This window comes from Leopardus geoffroyi, chromosome C2, assembly GCF_018350155.1.
Source record: "Leopardus geoffroyi isolate Oge1 chromosome C2, O.geoffroyi_Oge1_pat1.0, whole genome shotgun sequence".
Lineage (NCBI taxonomy): Eukaryota > Metazoa > Chordata > Mammalia > Carnivora > Felidae > Leopardus > Leopardus geoffroyi.
The window spans coordinates 153,107,671-153,122,450 of record NC_059333.1 but is presented as its reverse complement, the minus strand read 5'-3'; the positions used below and the strand labels follow the sequence as shown (position 1 = coordinate 153,122,450).

Genomic DNA, 14,780 nt, shown 5'->3' with positions numbered 1-14,780 from the left:
CCCCCCGGCCCGCGGCCCCGCGCGCCCCCCGCGCCGCGCCCCCGCGCGCCTGGCTTGCGGGGGGCCGGGCCGGCGGGCGGACGCCGCGCCGCGCACCCATGGACGGCCCGGCCATCATCACCCAGGTGACCAACCCCAAGGAGGACGAGGGCCGCGCGCGGGGCGCGGGCGAGAAAGGTGAGCAGGGGCGCGGGTAGGCGGGCGCGGGCCGGGGGCGGGCGCACTCCCCGCGCCGCAAGAGTTGGCTGCCGCGCGCCCGCACGGGCCTGGGGGAGGGGTGCGCCCGCGCAGGAGGGTGCGTGGGTGTGGGGGTGAGCCCGCAGGCGAGGCTGTGAGCGGGTGGCGGTGACCCTGACGCGCTGCGAGTTTAGGTTTGCGCTCCACCAACGGAGAAGTTGTGAGCGTGTGTGTGCGTGTGTGTGTGTGTTGCTGGCAGGTTGTGAGTGCTTGTGCCCTTTGGGTTTTGTGTGTGCATGAGACAGAGAGGTTGTTCAGGGTGTGTGCGTCTACCAGAGAGGTGCGGAGGATGCTGTGCACCTGACAGATTGTGAGTGCGTGTGTGTGCACTTAAACGTGTGTGTGCGGGCACGCCAACTGAGATTGTAGGGGTGTGTGTGTGTGTGTGTGCACCTCTCGCAGAGGTCGTGAGTGCATGTTCTCCTGCCAGGCCATGAGGTTCTGTATGTACCTTATGTGCAGGTTTGTATGTAGCCAAGAGGTTGTGGAGTAAGTATGTGTGTGTGTGCATGAGCGTGAGCCTGCAGACAGGTTGTGTGTGTGTTCCCTACTGACGGGAGTTTGTGTGTGTGCATGGTGTGCCTACACCACCAGCTGGCAGATTGAATACGCTGTGTCCATGGACTGGAAGGTTGTGTGTGTTTGTGCACTCACGCGAAGGCTGTGGCCTGTCTGTGCCATATGTGTGCACCAGTGAGGCCGTGTGCCTGGGTGTTTTAGTTGGTTGTGCAAGTGCTGGGGAGGCAAGGGGCGGGGGAGGCATTGCCTAAGCCATTCCCCCTTTTTCGACTTCTGGTCTCAGTGACAACAGCCTGTTGGGAGTGTCTGCTTGGTCTGATGCTCCCTGGGCCCTTTTAGGGCCGACCTCTAACAGACTCAGGGAGCCCTTAGGGTGCCGGGTGTGTCCCTTCTCTCTGTGCTGCAATGCCTGGTTTGATTTTAGCACATTTGACCCCATCACCCACTTTTGTCTCCTCCTCGGTTCTTTTTCTTTGTGCCTCTGCCCCCCTCTGAGACTTGATGTCCCCCTTATGTGCCCTGCTTATTGTCCCTCTAGTGAGTTGTCCTGAGGTCTTTGAAGGGCCAAGGAATCTGGCTTGGTCTGTTTTGGTGACTAAAGCCTGCCTCCCTCTCTTCCTGCTGTGCGCCCCCCAAACACCTGGACTGATGTCAGGAGCAGCCCACCAGGACACCCTCCCCCCACCCAGCCTAGCCTGGCTACGGCCAACTCTGGGAAAGAGTCAGATTTCTTTCCATGTGTTATGACCCTTGCTGTGCCAGCAGGGTAAGGGGTGCAGCCCATCTGAGGAAGTGGGGTGAAGGTGGGAGGAGACAAGCCCCTGTCTCTTTCCAAGCAGGGACCACTGGGCAGGCCCATCAGAAAAGGCAAGAAACCGCCAGAGGGACCCCCAGATTGGGGATTTGTCAACCCATTTGCACTTTCGTAAACCAGGAACATTATGTGTCTGCAGACGCGTTTTCTTTCATGTGGAGTTAGAAATCAAACTCCCCCAGGCATTTTTCTGTGCCTAACAAACTAGCTACAAAACTAAGCGAAGAGGGTGCTTCAGGTCCATCTGTATGTCTCTTTGGGCCCAAGTGGGCAACACTCGTTCTGACCTTTCTGCCATCAGGACTGTCAGTTGGAGCCCCGGCCTGTGCGCTCTGGGCCGGGTGTGTCCTCTCATCGAAGGTTTAGTGGGAGGCACGGAGGTGGTTTGGTGCCTCTGCTTCTCACCCACTCTGGATCGAGTGCTTTGCGTGATGCTTTGCCAGAGCGAGAATCCACAGCTGTTATGAAGAGAGGTGTGGCATAAAGCAGGGAAATAAAGCAGGACCTTAGCCCTCCTGCTGCCCCCAACCTGAGTCTAGGAGTGGGGTCCTCCCAAACACTCTCTCTTCCTCCAGCTGCTAGGCTTTTTAGAGTCAGTCTATCCAAAATCCAAGCCACGCACAAATCGTCAAGGATGGTGCTTTTTCTATTCAACCTGTTTACATTACTTTTCATGGCGATCTTTTATTATCTTTAACAGCTTATTTTCTTTGTTTTCTAGTGTCTGGCTGGCGGATTGTTATCTGATTAGGCCAATACTTGCCGCTCGGGGGTGGGGTGGCTAGCCAGTAGATTCTTCTTGCCGAAACATTAAATAATACTTGATTCAGTTTTTCACTTTTAAAAAATGGAAAAAAATTGGTCAGTTACGACATGGCAATAAACTTCAGAGCCAAAATTTGGAACAGCTTCTTCATATTCATGCATCACTAAATAGGTTCGGCGATGTTTCTAGCTTAAGCATGTTGATCTGTTTAGATGGGCACAATATATTTTACATAATTTTAATTTTAGGTAAACACTTAACCATTTTGTTTTTATTTGTGGGGCCTGGAATGTTGTAAGATTTTGTGGGAGGAAAGAGACACACTGTGGGTTTTAAAAAAGTTTACTTTATCATTTATTCTGTAAAACAGGAATAGTAATGAGTGCTTTTGTGTTTGATAGGAGGGTTAAATGAGATGATGTATGTTAAACCTTTCTTTAGGTATGGATTTGTAAAACGAAGAATAATAATAACATAAATACTAAACGTTGGCTCTGAATTACTCCTTGACACGTTGCCACGTGGTGGTGCATTCCTTGGAGACGACTGTCACGATTGCCACCAACAGCCTGGCCTGGCAGGGAAGATTTATTTCTTAGCTGTGTTTGATTTGGTTGACAGTATAAAGATGCAGAGACAGATTTCCCTGTTAGTTCAACTCAGCCTGCTTTGCTGTCTAGACATTTACTCTTACAAATCAATAAGAAAGGTTAGTACGGTGGAAAAGTGGACAAGTTCATGAACAAGGAAGTCCTAGCATAGAAGAGCCAATCTGTCCCATAAATGTATGAAGTGATGCTCTACTTCATGTGACATAGTTGCATGCATCAGTTTGGTTAAGCACTTAAAATGACAACATTCAGAGTAAATAAAAGTTTTGGGAAATGGATACTCTTACAGACTTTTATTGGAGAATACAATCAATACAGACTTTTTAGAGGATAATTTAGCACTGAATTGTTTAGGAACCTATCTGGCTGCAAGTAACAGACAACTGGGCTTATCCTGTGGCGTAAACCAATAGGATTTTATTCCCACACAGCTAACAGTCTGGAGGTAAGCTCCTGCTGGCTTTGGTTCAGCAACTCCTTGGTACCAGGCCTGACATCACCATGATTCTCTTGGCTTCTGTTCTTGTTGTAACGTAGCTGCCACCCCTCCAAACACCACAGCCACCTTCACGGCAGAAAACAGCGACAGTCATGTCTGTCCCTTTTACCTGGAAAGCAAAAACGTTTGAGGACTGGTCAGCAAACTTTTGCCGATGTTTATTTAGCAAGAACTGGGTCTCACAGCCACCCCTAGCTGCAAGCAGAATGAGTTTCCAACTTTTCCAGCCTTTGTTATGGGAGGCAGGAGATGATTAGAAATAGGTGGGAACAAAGTGTTGGTTCAGCCAATCAGCGATGTTGGCCGTATCTTCAAACTTGTAGTTCTACTTCTGGGTGTTTCTCCTGGAGAAGTGCCCTCATATGTGATCAAAGAAACACGTACAGGAATTTTCACTGATGGGTACATTGCTCGCAGTAGCAAAAAATCCATTCTGAGTTCACTGTTTTATAAGATGAGAAATGTAGGTTCAGTTTTTTGCTGTTGAAGCAATTAGACATAAATTGTTGGAAAGGCTATCCTTCCTCTTTTGAATTTCCTTTGTATCTCTGTCAAAAAATCAGTTCAGCATATTAGTGTAGATCTCTTTTTTTAAAAAAATTTTAAATTTTTTATTTATTTTTGAGATAGAGACACAGAACGCAAGCAGGGGAGGGGCAGAGAGAGAGGGAGACAGAATCTGAAGCAGGCTCCAGACTCTGAGCTGTTAGCACAAAGCCGGACGTGGGGCTCAAACCCACGAACTGTGAGATCATGACCGGAGTCAAAGTCAGACACTCAACTGACTGAGCCACCCAGTCCCCCCTGTGTAGGGTCTCTTGTTCACTTATCTACCATAGCTATGTAGTAAGTCTTGAAATAGGATGGACTGATTTCTCCAATTTTTTGTCCTTTTTCAAAAATTATTTTAGCTGTTCTCGTTCTGTTGTTTTTCTATATGCATTTTACAATAACCTGGTCTGTAGCTACAAAAGATCTTGCTGAGATTTTGATAGGAATTGAATTTAACTTGTATATAAATTTGGGGAGAACTGACATCTTTACTATGTTGAGTCTTCTAATCCATGAACACGTTATGTTTCTCTGCTTATTTAGACATTCTTTGATTCTTTCATCAGAGTTGTATAGTTTTCAGCATACAAGTCCTGTTGATGTTTTGTTAGATTAACATTTAAATGTTTCTCTAGCTTGTTTTAAGTGATCATATTGTACTTTTAATTTTGGTCCAAGTGTTCATTGCTATATAGAAGTAGAATCGATTTTTGTATGTTTGTCTCATATCCTATGACCTTGCTGAGCTCACTTATTAGTTGTAAGAGGCTTTTGTAGATTTCTTGCAGTTTTTTACACAAACATATCAAATAAGAACATTTATATTTCTTCATTTCTGATTTGTATGCTTTTTATTTCTTTTTCTTGCTCAACATACTTCCAAAGTATGTTGAATAATAGTGGGGAGATTGGACAACCTTCCCAGTGGGAAACCATTCAGTCCTTTACCATTAAATGTAATGTCACCTGTAGGTTTTTTTTTTTTTTTTTTGATGTCTTTATCAGGTTGAGGAAGTCTCCCTGTATTCCTGTTTTTCTGAAAGCTTTTAGCAAGAATGGATGTTATTATTTTTGGGTAGTACCTGGGTAGCTCAGTCTGTTAAATGTCTGACACTTGATTTCGTTTGGATCAGGTCATGATCTCCTGGTTCATTCGTGAATTTGAGCCCTACATCGGGCTCCTCAGTGACAGTGCAGAGCCCTCCCATGCACTCTTTCAAAATAAATAAACTTTAAAAAAAATTTTTTTAAAGGATGTTATTTTGTTGTGTAATTTTTTTGCATCAACTGATATCGTCCTGTGAGTTTTGTCTTTAGTCTGCTAACGTGGTAGATTACATTGATGGATATTGTTAAGAGTTTTTACATCTGTATTCATGAGTGATATTTGTCTATAGTTCCTTTTTTTGCATTGTCTTTATCTGTTTTGGTGTCAACTTCACAAAATAAATTGGGAAGTGTCTGTCCTCTCTTCTTTTTTCTGGAAGAGATTATGCAGAATAGGTGTTAAGTCTCCAGTGAAATCATCTGGGTCTGGAGATTTCTTTGGGGGAGAGTTTTTAATTACAAATTTAATTTCCTTAACAGTTATAGAGCTATTCAAATAATCTCTTTCACGTTGGCTAAGTTATGGGTGCTTTTTTTTTTTCAAGATTTGACTATTTCATATAAGTTGTCAAACTTATGGGTAGAGTTGTTCATAATATTATTCTCATATTATCTGTTTGGTTCCTGTAGGGTTTGAGGTGATATACTCTTTCATTCTTGATATTGGTAATTTTTGTCGTTCTTGCTATAGATTTCTCCGTTCTCTTGATCTTTACAAAGAATCGGGTCTTTGATTCATTAATTTTCTCTATGCTTTTATGTCTTCAACTTCAATGATTTCTGTTCTTTTATTATTTCCTTCCTTTTGCTCGATGTGAGTTTATTTTGCTCTTTTTTCTTGGTTCTTGAAAGGGAGCTTAGATTGATTTGAGACTTTTCTTCTTTTCTAATGTGTGCATTTAGTGCTACAAATTTTTCTCTTAACACTACTTTTGCAGTGTCCCACAAATTCTGATGCTACATTTTCATTTTCACTCAGTTCAATGTATTTTTTAAAAATAGACTTTATTGGGGCACCTGGGTGGCGCAGTCGGTTAAGCGTCCGACTTCAGCCAGGTCACGATCTCGCGGTCCGTGAGTTCGAGCCCCGCGTCGGGCTCTGGGCTGATGGCCCAGAGCCTGGAGCCTGCTTCCGATTCTGTGTCTCCCTCTCTCTCTGACCCTCCCCCGTTCATGCTCTGTCTCTCTCTGTCTCAAAAATAAATAAAAACGTTTAAAAAAAAAAAAAAAAAAGTAAAAATAGACTTTATTTTTTTAGAGCAGTTTCAGGTTCATGGCAAAATTGAACAGAAATTAGAGTTCCCCTGTGACACTGACCCCACACATGCACAACCTCCCCTGCATTGACACATTATTATCACCTGAAGCCCACAGTTCACATTATGGCACACTCTTGGTGTTTTACATTCTGTGGGTTTTGACAAATGTGTAGGGACATGTATCTACCATTGTAATGTCATACAGAATCGTTTCCCTGCCCTTAAAATCCTCCCTGTTCTATTTATTCATTCCTCCCTTCCTGCAGCCCCTGGCAACCACTGATCTTTTTACTGTCTCCCTAGTTTTGCCTTTTCCAGAATGTTACATAGTTGGAAATCATGCAGTATGTAGCCTTTTCAGATTGGCTTCTTTCACTCAGTAGTGTGCATTTAAACTTCCTCTGTTTCTTCCTGGCTCATTTTTTTTCTAGTACTGAATAGTATTCCATTGTATGCATGCACTGTAGTGTGTCCATTCACCTACTAAAGAACCTCTCAGTTGCTTCCACGTTTCAGCAGTTGTGAATAAAGCTGCTGTAAACATCTGGGTACAGGTTTTCCTGTAGACACAAGTGTTCAACTCATTTGGATAAATAGCAAGGAGCACCATTGCCGTCTAGTGTGGTAGGAATATTTTTAGTTACGTAAGAAACTGCCAAACTGCCTTCCAAAGTGGCTGTATCATCTTTAGTTTTCAGAAGTTTAGTTATGATATGTCTTGGTGTGGATTTCTTTGGGTTTATCCTGTTTGGAATTTGCTCAGCTTCTTGGATTTGTAGAGTGTGTCTCTTGCCAAATTTGGGACGTTTTCAGCTATTATTTCCTGAAATGCTTTTTCAACACTGCCATGTCTCTTCTCCTTCTGGGACTCTAATGACACAAATATTAAATCCTTTGTTATAGTCCATGGGTTTATCAATGCTAACTATTCTTTTTTCGTTTCTCTCTGTTGGTTCAGATTGGATAATTTCTGTTGTCCTGTCTTCAAGTTTTTTTATTTGTTCCTAGTTCCCTCCATGCTGCTGTGTCTCTCCCATCCACCGAGCTTTTTATTTCAATTTTTGTATTTTTTAGTTCTAAATCTTCCATTTAGTTTTTCTTTCTATCTTGTATTTCTCTCCTGAGACTTTCTATTTCTTTGCTGAGGCTTTTTATTTTCCTCATTTGTTTTAAAGTGCTCCTAATTGTTTTTATCATAGCTGCTTTATTTTTTTCTTTTTTTAAAATTTATTTTGAGAGAGAGAGAGAGGGAGAGAGAGAGAGAACTCAAGCAGGGGAGGAGCAGAGAGAGAGAGAAAGAGGGAGAGAGAATCCCAAGCAGGCTCTTGATTTCCAGCCCAAATCAAGTCAGATGCTTAAGCAACTGTGCCACCCAGGTACCCCTCATAGCTGCTTTAAAATCTTTGTCAGAGAAGTATGACATCTCTGTCATCTTGGTGTTGGCATCTATTGATTGTCATTTTTCATTCAATTTGAGAATTTCTGGTTCTTGATATAAGTGAATTACAATTGAAATCTTGACATTTTCATACTATGTTATGAGTCTCTGGATCTTATTTAAACCCTCTGCTTTATTTGGTTTTCTCTGAAACTGCTCCAGCAGAGAACGGAGGGGAGGGCGCTGTGTCCTTATGCCAGATAGATGTAGAAGTCCAGGATCTCTACTTGGCCTCTTTTGACACGCTGCTGTGCAGGGAGGGAGTTTTCAGCTCCCACATGGTCTCTACTGAACTGCATTGGGAGTGGTCTCATGCCACTGGGTGCTGGGAAACCCCTGCCTCCTCCTGTGCCTCCTCTGGCACCGCTCCAGTGGGAGGAGGGCTTCCTTACTTCTAGGTAGGGATGGAAGTCCAGGCTGGCCACATGGTCTCCACTGACACCTCTGGGAGACAGGGGAACTCTTTACCGGTTGTCAGGTTTGGAAGTTCCTGCTCCCTACTTGGCCTTCTCTGACACTACCCTGGCCTCCTAACACCCTGATGAGGGTGGAATTCTAGGTACTCAGCCAGTTTTGCTGGCACGGGTGAGGAGGTGTGTGTGTGTGTGTGTGTGTGTGTGTGTGTGTGTGTGTGTGGTGATTGGCTGCTGTAGAGCAGTTATTGTCTGAAAGTTTTGTGTGTTACCAGACTATCCCTTTCCTGGTCCCTTAGTTATAAAGAGTAGTCTTTGGAGGGAACTCCCGTCTGCAACTGTTGGTGTTCGCCTTACCACCTTCTTCAGCTAAGTCTGGGCTGTTAGAAAAAGAAACCCCAGAGATCACTGCAATGTCATTTTAAGTTTCAGAGCCCCTAGCTGGTCTGTCTTCTTCCACCTTTCAGAATCTTCTTATGTTTACTTTATAAACAGTGCCCAGGGTTTTTACTTATACTTAATGGAAAGAACCAGAAGTATGTCTACTCCATGTTCCTGAAAGCAGAAGTCCCCTGATTGACTTTTAGACTGCTCCAAATTAAGTGTTTTAAGGAAGACTGGAGTTGGAAAGTTGTCATTTTCAAGGTTTATTTCAACATTGTGCTTATGATCAATGTAAAAGTCAAAGTGACTTAGTGCTTTGAGAATCTTGATTGCCCCCTAAAAAGAGAATGATAATTAATTCAGTGGGAAATCAAGGCTAGATCAGTAGGGCTTCAGTGACAATTGTTGTTTAAACAACCTTAAAAAAATGCTTCCATAAGCTTTGGTCTTCACACCAGAATTTTTTATCAGAGTTCATAGTATCCTGATTTAAATATATTTTTGATCTAATATTCCATTTGGTTGGCAAGCATGTTTAAACTTCTATCTTTCATTTTATTTCTCAAGCAAGAAAGCATCAATTTAAGTCAATAGAAATGTCTTCATAGGATAAACACAAAGGAGCTCATCTCTGGATTTAGCACTCATGACCACCACACATGGCTTGCTGGCCAGTGACTGGAAAAGTCTGCTTCCAGCCTGGCTGCTCTGGAAGGAGGTTTTAGAGCTTCAGGAACCTGTCCCAGACCGTACTTGACTGGCACGTCCAGGTTGGAGAGGAACCCCATTTGGAACGGACTAGGTTTTCAGGAGGGACCACAGAGCTTCGAGTTTAATTCCGACATAGGTGTATGTTCGTATGTGTTTACTTACCTACTTATCTGTCTTCCAGTTTTATTAAGATATGATTGACATACAACACTATTTAAACTTAAGTTGTACAGCGTGATGATTTGACGTACGTACATGTTGTGAAATGATTACTACAGTAAGTTTAGGGTGCACCCTTCACCTTGTATAGTTACAAAACAGAAAAACCACCTTTTTTGTTCTTATGATAGGAACTTTTGGGATTTACTCTCGTAGCAACTTTGAAATATACCCTACAGCAGCGTTAACTGTAGTCATCATGTTGTATGTTACATCTCTGATGCTTGTTTATCTTACAGCTGGAAGTTTACAAGTTCGTACTTTAGGGTCACTTCACCCAGTCCCCCTCCCCCACTCCCTGCCTCTGGCAACCACAAATCTGATCGCTTTTTCTGTGAATTTGGTTTTTTTGGATTTCACGTATAAGTGAGATCACACAGTATTTATTATTTTTGTCTGTCTGACTTATTTCACTTGGTATAATGCCCTCAAGATCCATCCCTGTTGTTACAAAGGGCAGGATTTCCTTCTTTCTTATGGCCGCGTAACATTCCATTGTATAGGCATACACCTGGTCTTTATCCATTCCTCTATTGATGGCCACTTAGATTGTTTCCAAGTGAATAATGCTGCAGTGAACATGGGGGTAGGGAGGGCAGGTGTCTCTTTGAGATGTGATTTTGTTTCCTTTGGATATATACCCAGAAGTGAGGAAAAGGCTTTGGTCTCTTTTACTGATGTGGAGGGTAGGGGAAGTAGGATACATGATGCAAGTAGATCCACTGGGTCTTTTCAGCCAGGAACCGGCAGAAGTCAGGACATACTCTGGCGACCAATGATTCTAGATTTCAATGTACATATACAGTTTTAATATATGTTTTTTTTCACTTGCTTTGTCAGTAACGTATGATGCCAAGGTCAGGGAATGTAAGGAGTCTCTTGGGTAATATTAAAGGCATAATATATACCTTCAAATTAATTTTCCGAATCTTGATTTATCAGACATTTAGAGTTTAGTATTTTTAATGACTTATCTTTCTGTTTAAAGTCTACTTTCTTTAAATAGTTTTCTTTCCTTTAATCTTTTAACATATATCCTCCTATCTTCACAGAGTGAGGATGCATATTCAGTGCTATATTTAAAATAAAATTAAGCAAATATTTGCTTTTATGGCTCTGCATAATGGAGCACTGGGTCAGGATGTGGACATTTTTGTATTGGGGATCAGGACTGAAAACACTGGTAGCATAGTTCTCTGAAAGCAGGGAATAATAAACACTGGTCTTTATGGATGCTAAGGATTATGTAATCACCTAAGTAATAGCTCATTTTGATTCTGAGTAGCTGCTTCAAATTAAAAACTGAAAGGTTTCTTTGTAATTATGATTTGTATTAAGGCTATTTGCCAGAATGTTTTAAAATCTTGGTACTTAAAAGCACTTTAAAAACTGAAGAGAAGTGGCTTAGCACCTGATGCCCAATAGTGTTCTTACTTTTCATAGTTAGTATTTAACCCAGGCTTTAAATGTTTTTAGGGTATCTTGAAGAACAAACTGTACCACCTTGTCAACATGGCTTGAATGAAACATAGCCTTTCAGTACCAGAAGTCAGTATTCCAATAAGAATTTATACTGGACTTTACATTGTACCTAATACCCCTTTCTGCATTCTGATCAAGATTAAGCTTTCATGCTTAGCATGTCATTAAATTTGTTCTAAGTATTTGGCTCACTTATGTTCAAGTCAGAAACCATTGACCTTAATTCCATAGACTTCAGTCAGAGCCATATTTTCTTTCCCCTTTTTGAAGAAACAGCTCAACACGTTCATTTGGGTTTTGGTTAGAACAGATACATTTCATAGCAGTCATCAAACAGTGTGCAGTTTGAGTAGCTTATTAATAACTCTGTCAGATATTTATTTATTTTTTTTAACTCTGTCAGATATTTAAACAGTTATTGGGGAGCATTAATGTTTCTACTCCATAGCACACCCTGTATCATTGCCGAAGGCCTGACTTCTCCTTTTGAATTTTTTTGAGTTTGATTTTATATCGAGATAAATTTGCAGACAATAAGAATCACTCTTTTTGGCCTAAGCCAAGGTTCCCAATTTCTGTGTTGACAAACTCAGGCAGCTATATAACCAGCCCCACAGTCAAGACGGAAGATATTAACATTGGTGTCAAAATACTCCCTGTGCCCCATTGCAGCTGTTCTCCCTCTACACTCAGCCTCCGACAATAATCTGTTCTTTTCTCTATTGTTTTTTGCCTTTTCTGGAATGTCATATACTAAATGGAATCCTGCAATATGTAGCTTTTTGAGTTTGGCTTCTTTCACTTAACCTGATGCTTTTGAAACTCATCCAGATGGCTGCATGTGTTAGTGGTTCGTTCACATTTATTGCTGGGTAGCGTTCAGTTGTATGGAAACGTCGCAATTTAAAAGTATATGTTTCGCTTAAAAAAAAAAAAAAAACCTGCCAAACTACTTTCCAACGTGGCGGTACTATCTTGCATTTCCATCAGCAGTGTGTGACAGTTCCAAGTGCTCTGCATCCCTGTCGGTCCTTGGTACCATCAGTTTTCTATTTTAGCCATTGTAGCAGGTATCTATCTATTGTCATGGTTTTAATTTGTATTTCCCTAACAACTGTCAGTGCTGAGATTCCCTTTATGTGCTTGCTTGCCATTTAGATGAAGTCTGTGGTTAGTTGTCTGTTCAAATTCTTGCCCATTTTTTAAAAATCGGACTGTTTGATTTCTTCTTATTGAATGAGAAGGTTCTTCGTATATTCTGGATACACTTTTCTTGTTGGATATGTTTTGCAAGTATTTCTTCTCAGTCTTTGGCTTGTCCTTTCATTCTCTTAGCAACTTCTTTTATTTTCCAACTTTTTAAATTGTAGTGAAATACAGACAACATAAATTTTACCATCTTAACCATTTTGAAGTGTACAATTCAGTGGCATTAAGTATGTTCACACTGTTATGTAACTATCACCACCATCCATTTCCAGAACTCTTTTCATCTTGTAAAACGGAAACTCTGTCCCCTTTAAGCAATAACTCTCCTTTCCCCCTCTCCCTAGCCCCTGCAGTTACCATTCTACTTTCTGTTTCTGATTTTGACTATCCTAGCTACCTCATAGAAGTGGAATCCAGAGGTATTTGTCTTTTAATGACTGGTTTATTTCACTTAGTTTAATGTCCTCAAGGTTGATCCATGTCGTAGCATCTGTTAGAATTTCCTTCCTTTTTAAGGCTGAATAATATTCCATCATATATACAGTTGACCCTTGGATAACTCCGAGGTTAGGGGCACTGATCCCCTGACGCTTTTGGAAACCCATGTGTAACTTTTGCCTTCACAACAGCTGAAACTGCTAATAGCCTGCTGTTGGCAGCAAGGCTTACTGATAACACGAACCTTTAGTTAACACATATTTTGTATGTTATATATTATGTACTCTATTCTTACAAAAAAGTAGGCTAGAGAAAAGAAAATTTTTTTTAATCTTAGCAGTTCTCTTTAAAAAATTTTTTTTTAATGTTTATTTATTTTTGAGAGAGAGTGACAGCATGAGCAGGCAGAGAGAGACAGACTTACAGGGATTCTGTAATCCAAAGCAGGCTCCAGGCTCTGAGCTGTCAGCACAGAGCCCGACATGGGGCTCAGACTCGCGAACTGTGAGATCATGACCCGAGCCGAAGTCGGATGCTCAACCCGCTGAGCCACCCAGGCGCCCCAAAAAGAAAATATTTTTGAGAAAATCGTAAGAGAAAGTACATATACAGTACTATACTGTAAAAAATCCACATATAAGTGGGCCCATACAGTTCAAACCTATGTTTTTCAGGGGTCAACTGTATTATATATATATTATATGTATAGTGTATACATATCATACATACTGTGTATACATATGTATATGCAGTATATAAAATATCCCACGTTTTGGTCATTTATTCATTTGTCAGTGGACACTAGGTTGCTTTCGTGTTTTAGCCATTGTGAATGGGTATATACCCAGGAGTGGAACTGCTGCATCACATGATGATTCTCTTTTTTTAAATATTTATTTATGTATTTTTGAAAGAGACAGGGAAAGGGTATAAGCAGGGGAGGGCCAGTGACAGAGAGAGAGAGAGAGAGAGAAGGAGAGAGAATCCCAAGCAGACCCCGCACCATCAGCACAGGTCTCGATGCGGGGCTCGATCTAATGAACCGTGAGATCATGACCTGAGCCCAGATCAAGAGTTGGATGCTTAATCAGCTGAGCCGCCCAGGGGCCCCTCATATAGTAATTGTGTATTTAATTTTTTGAGGACCAACCATACTGTATTCCATAGCAACTACACCATTTTACATTCCCATCAGGTATATAAGGATTCCAAATTGGGGTGCCTGGGTGGCTCAGCTGGTTAAGGTCTGACTTCGACTCGGGTCATGATCTCATGGTTCGTGGGTTTGAGCCCTGCATTGGGCTCTGTGCTGACAGCTCAGAGCCTGGAGGCTGCTTCAGATTCTGTGCCTCTGATTCTCAGATTCTGTGCCTCCCGCTCCCTCTACCCCTCCCCTGCTCGTGTTCTGTCTCTCTCTCTCAAAAATAAATAAACATTGAAAAAGATTTTTTTAATTAAAAAAAAAGAGGATTCCAAGTTTTCCACATCCTTGCCAATACTTGTTATTCTCTGTCTTTTTGATAGCAGCTACCCTAATGGGTATGAGATGTTGATGTCTTCTGAAGAGCAGAAATTGAAGTTTATTTGTTTGCATATGGATGTGGCAATTGTTTCCGCCTCATTTATTGAACAGAGCATTCTTTCTCGATTGTATTGCTGAACCTTTAGTAAAAACCAATTGACTGTATATATGTGGGTCTATTTCTGGATACTGTACTCCTTAAATTTTGATCGCTTCCTTAATGTGAAGTGGTGTTAAGCTTAATATAGTACCAGTCCTCCCTCAGAAGTAAATTTTTGGTCATGATTTAAGCGGAAGAGAAGACCAAGACATTTTACAATCTGGCAGGAAAGATTTACTCTGCATTTTGCAGTGAGGAGGTGGGGGGCTCTAAAAGACAAAACCTATGACTTCCTCCACTCTTTTTTTAGGAACTTACCCAAACAGATTTTGTACAGTATATCTTTTTTGCAGATTTAAAATCGGCGCTGAGAATTTCTTTTCATCTTGAGCATCCTTATGGAGAGACCTAATACAAAAGTACGAGATGAGATAAACAAGCATTTGAGTTTAAAAGACAGCCTCCCATCGTTATACAATAGTATAAAAATAGTGACTATC

At 41.7% G+C, this 14,780-nt stretch overlaps 1 protein-coding gene across 3 annotated transcripts in view; it reads left to right on the top strand.

The window, feature by feature from the left end:
- The first annotated feature begins 26 nt into the window (after window positions 1-26).
- The window catches only part of CTDSPL (CTD small phosphatase like), a 120,638-nt gene continuing 105,884 nt past the window's right edge, over window positions 27-14,780 (top strand). The window contains exon 1 of one of the 3 annotated variants that reach the window (XM_045436572.1): window positions 27-177. In XM_045436572.1, coding sequence (XP_045292528.1) covers window positions 99-177 — 79 coding nt within the window. In that variant the 5' untranslated portion in view covers window positions 27-98. The remainder of the gene's footprint in view (window positions 178-14,780) is intronic. The other 2 variants (XM_045436575.1, XM_045436574.1) reach the window with 2 other exon arrangements.